The sequence below is a fragment of the Sminthopsis crassicaudata genome, chromosome 3 (genome assembly GCF_048593235.1).
Source record: "Sminthopsis crassicaudata isolate SCR6 chromosome 3, ASM4859323v1, whole genome shotgun sequence".
Classification (NCBI taxonomy): domain Eukaryota; kingdom Metazoa; phylum Chordata; class Mammalia; order Dasyuromorphia; family Dasyuridae; genus Sminthopsis; species Sminthopsis crassicaudata.
The window spans coordinates 582,237,452-582,247,106 of record NC_133619.1 but is presented as its reverse complement, the minus strand read 5'-3'; the positions used below and the strand labels follow the sequence as shown (position 1 = coordinate 582,247,106).

At 32.8% G+C, this 9,655-nt stretch overlaps 1 protein-coding gene across 1 annotated transcript; it reads left to right on the top strand.

Annotated features, from left to right (window-relative positions):
* The first annotated feature begins 8,276 nt into the window (after positions 1 to 8,276).
* Positions 8,277 to 9,218, top strand: LOC141559873 (olfactory receptor 51A4-like). The gene has a single exon (XM_074297529.1). It carries the CDS (start codon positions 8,277 to 8,279, stop codon positions 9,216 to 9,218), a length of 942 nt encoding a protein of 313 aa, XP_074153630.1.
* Positions 9,219 to 9,655: the final 437 nt, after the last annotated feature.

Below are 9,655 nucleotides of genomic sequence, written 5' to 3'. Positions count from 1 at the left end.
CATAGCAAATATATATCAAACATACATGAACAGATTCACAGTTGATTCATTCATCATGGGCCTAAATTATATCCAAGAATCAGTATAAGTTTATGCCAGTGCAATATGTTCTGATCCATATAGTATAGGTAAATATATAGAACAGCAATAAAAACGAAAACAATATGATTTATAGTGCTACAAAATAATAAAATGCAAAAAACTCAGAAAATTAGGCCCACATAACTGACAAAAAACTTAGCATAATTCATACACTAATGAGGCTATAATATATGCATGTTAGGATCAAAAATAAATAAAACAGAAACATATTTACTCATATAGTAATTAAGACACATATATATTTATATGTCTTGCATATTAATGTACATGTTTGTTGATACAAATGTACACACATATAAAGATACATATATATCAATAAACATGTGTATTTATATGCAAAACACCTATGTCATATGTCTGGCTAGGTTTCTATTCTTTTCACTAGTTTTAACAAGGTATTATGGATAGTATAAGTTACTGGATAATATTAGTTTTCCTGTGACCTACTAACAGTTCTAAATGATGATATGGCTGATCATAATTCCCAAAAGACTTATATTTATGTCCTTATAAACCTGAAACAGTGCAGTACTCAAGCTATCCAGCAATGTTACTGTAATCTGTAGTTTGTGTCTACCACAGGATTTCTAAAGTAATAAGATTAAGAAATATTGCTTCTGAGTTCAGTCTTTTCCATCATTTGAACTTATAGTTGTGGAACAGTGCAAGGCCTATTCTTACAATGTCTGCTTTTGAGCTGTTGTCTGAGTCAAGTAATCTTTCCATGATCAGCAAATTAACTTTCATCCCAATTAAGTTTCCATTACTATAAACTTCACCATCAAAGAGTCCAATCAAGACACTATTTGACAATGAATTATTCTGTTAGATTATTTAAAAGCTCTCTTAAAACTTCTTGGTCTATATTACACATAAAAAAAATTTCTAGTTTCCCTACAACTAGGGATGGAGTAGCTTACATCAATCTATTAATATATGTATTCTGTGAACACTCAAAATTTTCCAGCAAAATTCTGTCACTTTGTGAATCTAATGAAAATGAATGCACATTTCACACAATTATGGTTTTTTCCTTCAACATTTTCTGGGCTGGAATTTTAGCTAGCTGATTATTTTCCTTCTGTCTCTATACTAGATGTATGTATTCTCTATAAATGTATGCCATTTTCAAAGGCACCAAATGATAGGTGCCTATATATCAGTAGGTTCAGTCAAGAGAATTATTCTTTTTGGTAGAGATGTATGCCAATTCTGGGAAAGCCATATATTTGGTCCACTATCTGTCCACAACATTCTTGTCAACACTTTGTAAGTATCCAATGAGATAATATTTGCTAAACACTTTGCAAAACATAAAGTACTATATAAATCTGAGATACTCTTAACATTTGGTTGAAATGATCAAGTTGTAAGAAAAAAGAGGGAGGATTCTGGGAAGATGGTAAAGTAGGTTAGTAAATTTCTTTTTTTTATTATAGCTTTCTATTTACAAGATATATACATGGGTAGTTTTATAGCACTGACAATTGCTAAGCCTTTTGTTCCAATTTTTCCCCTCCTTGCCCCCACCTCCCTCCCCCAGATGTCAGGTTGACAATACATGTTATATATGTTAAAATATAAATTAAATACAACATATGTATACATGTCCAAGCAGTTATTTTGCTGTCAAAAAGAATCAGACTTTGAAATAGTGTACAATTAGCCTGTGGAGGAAATAAAAAATGCAGGTGGACAAAAATAGGGGTATTAGGAATTCTATATAGTGGTTCATAGTCATCTCCCAGATTTTTTTCACTGAGCGTGACTGGTTCAATTCATTACTGCTCTATTGGAACTGATTTGGTTCATCTCATTGTTGAAGATAGCCACATCCATCAGAATTGATCATCATATAGTATCGTTGTTGAAGTATATAATGATCTCCTAGTCTTTCTCATTTCACTCAGCATCAGTTCATGTAAGTCTCTCCAGGCCTTTTTGAAATCATCCTGTTGGTCATTTCTTACAGAACAATAATATGCCACTACAAAAAAAGGCTGCCACAAACATTTTTGCACATGTAGGTCCCTTTCTCCTTTTTAAGATCTCTTTGTGATATAATTTAGTAGAAACGCTGGTGGATCAAAGGGTATGCACAGTCTCAACTTTTTGAGCATAGTTCCAAACTGCTCTCCAGAATGGTTGGATCCTTTCACAGTTCCAACAACAATGTATCAGTGTCCCAGTTTTTCCACATCCCCTCCAACATTTGTCATTATCTTTTCCTATCATCTTAGCCAATCTGACAGGTGTATAATGATATCTCAGAGTGGTCTTGATTTACATTTCTCTGATCAATAGTAATTTGGAGCACCTTTTCATGTGGCTACAAATAGTTTCAATTTCTTCATCTGAAAATTGTCTGTTCATATCCTTTGACCATTTATCAAGAAATTTACTTTTTGAAGGGTAAGAAAAGATTATATTCTTTTTCAAGTATTTGAAGGATTCACATTTGAATAATTGCTGATTTATGCTACCACAGAGAACAGAACTAGAAACAATAGGCAAAATCCAATTCTCTAAGAAGGAATATTAAAGAGTTCCTCTCTCCTATCCACTTCCTTCTCCTAGGATTCAAACTTCTATTGGATAACATATTTTTTTTACTTTCAGAGTTGATTCTTCTCAGTCTTCCTCCCTAGAGAGCTATGAACCTTTAGACCTGGGGAGATGGCAATATATTGAAAAAGAAGGAAGAGAGAAAGGAGAGTGGCAATGCATAGGTCAGGGAATACTATAAAAAATGTTGTGTATTAGGATAGAGAGAAGAATGCTCTGGGACTGTCCCCTTGAACCCTATCCTTTTTCAGTTTAATGGGACCATTTAGGGTTTCCCACCCAGGTTAGTGATCTAATTGGCAAGATTGTTTTTGGTACATTCATTTCTAAATTTTATCAGACAACAATATAGCAAAGAGCTTTCCCATATTCAGTACTCATATCCTTGCTTAAATGAATAGAGAATAAGAATTCCTGATCCTAAAGATCTCCAGACATCATAAAGATCCAATTTTCTACTCTCTGAAAATGTCTTTTTTACATAGTTCAGACACTTAGGGAACTGACCCTGTTTATAAGTAGTCACTCACTCTCTTAAGATTGTCTAAAATGACTTGTACTCCCAACAATTTGTGGTAGTTCTTAAGTTTCTTCCTGACCACATTCCCAAGACCAAAATGTCAAATATCCTAGAAGTTTTTCCCACCTTCCTTGCCCCAACTATGGCAAAAAACAGGAGATATTTTTCTCAATCTTGGAAGAAAATAGAGGACAGGTCGACTCCAAACTTCACTGGCAATCACTAACATCAACTTCAAAAAGGCAAGTGGTTTTTTAGTGACAACAAAAGTCAGAAGCATGGAAATTATGTGTTAACAAGTTCAGGATTCATTATCCACAAAAAAAAAAAAATCAGATAATACTCAGTTCTAAAATGCTATTAATGGATTTGTCTGATTTTACTATTCTACTGCTTAATGACTTTCATTGGTTTTTCATTGTCTGTAGGAATAAATTCAATGCAAGGAAAAAAAAAAAGTAAAAGATAATTTTTTTCCCTGCATTATTTCCTTCTACCCATGCTCCTTTCTTCCAAAGCAAACAAATTGTTAGAGGAGACAATTTTCCATAAGGGATAAAGTTATATATTTAGAGCCAGAAAGACCTAGGTAGTAGATAGATACACTAGTTGTGTCACCCTGAAAAATTCATCTAAATTCTATCAATAACCATTTCCTTATCAGTAAAAATGTGAAATATTATATATTATACAAACACAATACATATATGTGTGTATGTATATATACATATTTATGTTTGTATGTGTATGTAAAATTTATAAACCTTAAAATAAGATATATATATTTGTCTATTATTTATTTTAGGTGTTATTTTGTTTTGTCCCTGTCCATTGATACAAATCATCTTCCATTCTTGGAAAAGTCTCTGTCCACATCTCAGTCATTCAAATTACTTTTCATTTTAGGATTCACTCCTTTTTCCTATTATATGTTACTTGGATCCTAGTTATTAGAATATAAGCTTTATCCACCTTGTTAAAGTGTCAGCTTTCTTTCTGACTACAAGAATCAGGTAATTTTTTATCTGTATTTCACTATTACAACCTACCTTCAGCATCTATCATAGTATTAAGGAAAGTCTGAATATCACTTCCAGAGGTTGATTCTTAAATAAGTGAGGATCTTTCCAATGAAAATTAACACCTTAATGACTAACAAATCAGATTGAAAATATTGCTTGCTCTCACCAAATACATGGAAAACATTCAGATCTGCTGCTTCTTATTCCCCACTCCACTTGATAATCTTTATCAGTAAGACATTACTTAAGGAACAATTTAGAGTATAGATATGGCAAGACACAAAAGGCTTAATTAAGAACCTGGGGAATCATCCTGAATTTTTGAGGTCTTCTAACTAAAATGTAAACAACTTATTTCACTTCTGTGAATCTAAATTTTCTAATGTGCACAATTGACATAATGATATTGGTCCTTAGTTCTTAGGTGCATCATAAGGATTCCATAAGCTAATACATGAAAAAGTGGCATAAACAACAAAATCGATTGTAAGCTACGTGAAGAACAAGACTTTCATTTTTACCCCTGGTTTTCTGTCATGTAGCACAGTGATTTGCATGTAATAGATTTTTGCCAAATATCTGTTGAATTCAATTGGATAAAGTAATTGCAGATGTGACAATTATTTTTAGCTGCTTAAGAGCCACTATATCCCTTTCTCCACCAATAAAATTACCTAGGTATCTGTATGAACTATGGTACAGAGAAATTATAGGTTCCTCTCAGGTCATCTCTCAAAGACTTTTTAGGAATAAGATATTTTTGTGTTATTGCTTTCTTGTTCTTTCTTTCCTTATTTTCCTTGTTTTCATTTTTTAGACTTTCCCATTAAAATATTCCATTCTCCAGATCTTCTCCTATGTCTACTTTGATCATTGCTTAAGGCTATATAAGCAATGCAGAGCTACAGAGGTAATTGACAATTTGGGACAGAATACTCTAGGAAGAAGTTCAGAGGAGGATGAGTAGTTGGAATGTTACCAGAAGAAGTCTCTGAGAAGTGATAGGTAGATGTATGTGAAGTATGATTCAAGAGAAATTCGTGAGATCTTTAACAGCTGACAGAAAGGAGCTCTGTTAGCATAGACTAAGTTTATTAGTCAAGATGACTGAAACTTTTATACTGCATACTGATACAAGAATACTGAGTTCTTTTCCTTTTTATTTTTTTCCTTTGCCAAGAAAAAGACTTAATAATATAAAGGACAGGAAAAGAATTAGTAATGCGGACTTAAAATATGAGGTAGATCGCAAAAATAGTGGAAGATCACTTGACAGCATCTGATGGGTTGAAATCATGTTGCCATAACATGTAAATCCTAGGATCTGAGACACTTGGTGGATACAACTTCTGATTCAATATTGATGATTATTGAAGTAGCTAAAAAAATTTTTTAAAGTCAACATTAGTTACAGGATTAAGAGATGAGAGATTAAGTAAAATTTAAAAGATCTTTCAGTTTGCTGCTATATACAATGGAAATAAGATGGTACAATGAATAGGAAATTAGACCTGGATCAAGAAGACCTCAGTTCAAATTAGTCACTTAGTAGCTGTGTGATCATGGCACTTAATCTGTCTTTGCCTCAGTTTCCTGATCTATAAAAAAGAAGACAATAATAACATCTACATAAAGATCAAATGAAACAACACTCATATAGTGCTTAATCACAGTACCTGGCATATTGTAACCACTAAATACATTTTAGTTTTATTATTATATGCAAAGGACTGTGATAAGAGTTGAACATAAAAAGACAGACATGAATAAAAGGCTCTATTCTCAAAGAATTTTCATTTCAATTTCACCCTTAAAATTTGAATGCCTCTACAGCATGGTCATTTAGATTTTAACCACATTATTTCATATCTATTCAATAGCTCTTCAACTTATTGCTCTTCTTTATAACTAATTAACCTTCTTATACAACTAGGTTTTTAAAAATTATCTCACCATTTTGGATAGTAGAGCCCAGTATTAATAAATCTACTAATGGATGAAAGGAATGGAGGAAGAGAAAAACAATGCAAACAAAGGAAAAAATGAGGGGACTAAGAGAAATCTTATTCATAGAAGCCATCTAGCTTTGAGCTTCTCCTTGACCTGGGCATTATAAAAAGTTGTTTGGGATCTTTTGCATTAAACATTGCCTCAAAAATACTAATTAATTGCATTTGTATGCCTTGTCAGTGTTACAAAATCTTTTGCTAAGATTAGTTAATTTATTCCTTTCAACAATTCTTTAATGTAATTAAAGTATGAAATATGAAGATTTTTTAGTAGGTAATTGAAGTGTAGAGAGGGGAAGAGGATTGACCTATATCATAGCTGAAACATGGGAGTTTCAGAAATTGAACAGCCACTATCTAACTCTTCTTTCATTAATCTTTTGATTACAGAATATTAGCTCATTGATTAGGGCATAAAAACATAGTTTTATAAGCTCTGATAATGGAATTTGTTATAGTAAAATTCACATGCACATGCATGTGTGTTGAAAGAGCAAAAGAGACAGAAAGGCAGGGAGACAAAGACAACGAAACAGAACAATGGAAAAAGAGAAAAGATAATAAAAACAGATGCATGACAGAAAAACAATCAAGCATAATGAGTGAAAGTGTTAATTTTGCCATTTACTAATGGAAAACATGGTCATTATTTCATTACCTCTTTGAAATACTCTTCAGGAACAGGTAAATTATGCTTCACATAAGTATGAAGTAATTCAAATAGATCCTATGTTTATCCTTTAGTGTTACTTCGGGAATAAAGTCCACCATTTGGAATGAATATGAAGAAGAAAATGTTATAAATTTCTAATGGATTTTTGTGTATGTAAACCTCAGTATTTATAGATGTAATAATTATCAGTTGATTTCTGGGTAAGTAATTCTATGTCACATAGATGTCAAACTCTATCAACCACTATTTATGAGTGGCAATGTTATTTCTGTATACTGTTGAAAATGCAGAAGAAAAAATTGCCAACAAAGTAATTTCACAAATCTCACAATGATTTGGTTATTCATTGTTTTTTAACTAGCACTATACTTTAGTATAAATTAATTAGTTTTGCTTTAAACAAAATCATTTTTATATGGGTTTAAAATAGGCTAGAAATAGAACAAAAAGGAAACTCGATTTTAGGGAAAGATCTGGCTTCTAGTTCTAATTCTATATATACAAACATATGCCATATATATGTGTGCATACACAAACACAGACACACACACACACACACACATATATAAGTATGCAATATGTACATATAAGTTTATATTTATATGTATACATGTGTGTAAGTGTATCTCTGTGTATACATGTATACACACACACATATATATATATGTGTATATATATATATATATATATATATATATATTCATCTAGACCAGTAAACTTAGCAAGTGCCTTGTCTTTCTTGATTTCAATTTACTCATACATACAAAAAGGGATTGAATTAGAATTCAAGATTCATTTCATTTCCAAAAGTCTATGGCTTAGATGAAAATGAATTTAAAATAGTTTAGCTTAAATATATGTGTGGTTTAAAAATTATTTCTAAGGTATATATAAGTCTATAAATTACCCTATATAAGTCTATAAATTCTTTTCCTAAAGGAATTTGTGAATACCATTATCTTGCTTCAGCATTTATGCAATATTGTGATGGTCCAAGTTTTGTCTATTGTTCCTTTTAAAAAACAGAGATGGAATTTGGAAAAACAAAGCAATAAAGATAGAAGGAATTTCAGAGAATATTTCATCTAGCTGACCATTATATGTATGAATTGTTATTTAATAATTCTTGACATAGGATCATACATTCTTCACTCACATAGTATAAGTGAAGCCAAACTATTCTATTGTCTAAGCACTAGAACAATTCGGGAGGGGGGAAAGTTAAACAACATACTTTCTCCTTTTAAAAAATCCAAACTCTTTGCTCCAACTTTATCTATTAAGGATGAGAAAATATGAGTATACACATTTTTCTTATTATTTCCTTATTTTGTTTCAGGAAATGTTATCTGTAATTGTAATTGTAGTTCTCTCCTCAGTTATAGATGTCCCCTTTTAATATCACTGAGGATAAGATTTCCACCTTTTTCCTCATTGGGATTCCAGGAATGGAGCATATACACATCTGGATATCCATTCCTATCTGTTTCATATATATCATTGCTGCTTTGGGCAACTCTACCATTCTTTTCATCATCAAGACAGAACCTTCTCTCCATGAGCCCATGTACTATTTTCTCTCCATGTTGGCCTTTTCTGATCTTTGCCTGTCTTTCTCCTCCTTACCAACCATGCTGAGAATCTTCTTGTTCAATGCTCCAGGAATTTCTGTTGATGCTTGCATTGCCCAGGAGTTCTTCATCCATACTTTCACTGCCATGGAATCCTCTGTGCTTGTCATCATGTCTTTTGATAGATTCATAGCCATCCGCAATCCCCTGAGATACAGCTCCATTCTCACCAATGTCAGAGTCATGCAAATTGGCATGGGCTTTGCCATTCGATGTTTTATATTCATACTTCCATTCCCTATCACTTTAAAGAGACTGAGATATTGCAAGGCGAACCTCCTCTCTTATTCCTACTGTCTCCACCAAGACATAATGAAATTGGCCTGCTCTGATAACAGGGTCAATATCATCTATGGTTTCTTTATTGCTATACTAAGTATGCTGGACTTTTCAGTCATTGCTATGTCTTATGTACTGATCTTGAAGACAGTTTTGGGCATTGCCTCCCATCAAGAGCGTCTCAAAGCTCTCAACACCTGTGTGTCCCATATTTGTGCTGTCCTGATCTTCTATATGCCAATTATAAGTTTGTCCATTGTCCATCGCTTTGCCAAACATGGCTCCCCACTCATTAGGATTCTCATTGCTAATATCTTTTTGCTGGTTCCTCCACTGATGAACCCTATTGTATACTGTGTGAAGACCAGGCAAATCCGGGAGAAGGTTCTAGGCAAGTTAAGGTTAAAGAAGACCTAATGGAAGATGCCATGCATTCCTATTAGAATTTCCTCTCATACACTACTCACAAAGTATTTAAGTGCTTTCCAATAGGGACATTGGGGCCAAACCTTGGAACTGATCTCTTACTTAGCAAGCAGCAAGCTTGTAAAAATTAATAATGAAGCAATGATTCTTTAAAATGTAGACTTCTAGATGTTAGAACTTGTAATTCTTATCCCTGACCTCTTTTGTTTTGTACAAAATTTCAGTGGTGGTGCTGTTGAGATGTGTGTGTGTGTGTGTGTGTGTGTGTGAGTATATGTGTGTGTGTTTTCTTCTTGTGTCATCTTCAACTCCTCACAAGGATTGTATAATTGAACTTAATGAAGTTAACAAGGTTAATACCAGGAAAGTTATAGAAATTAAAAAAGAGAGAGAGAGAGAGAGAAGAGAGTCTTGGAAGAGAGATCAGA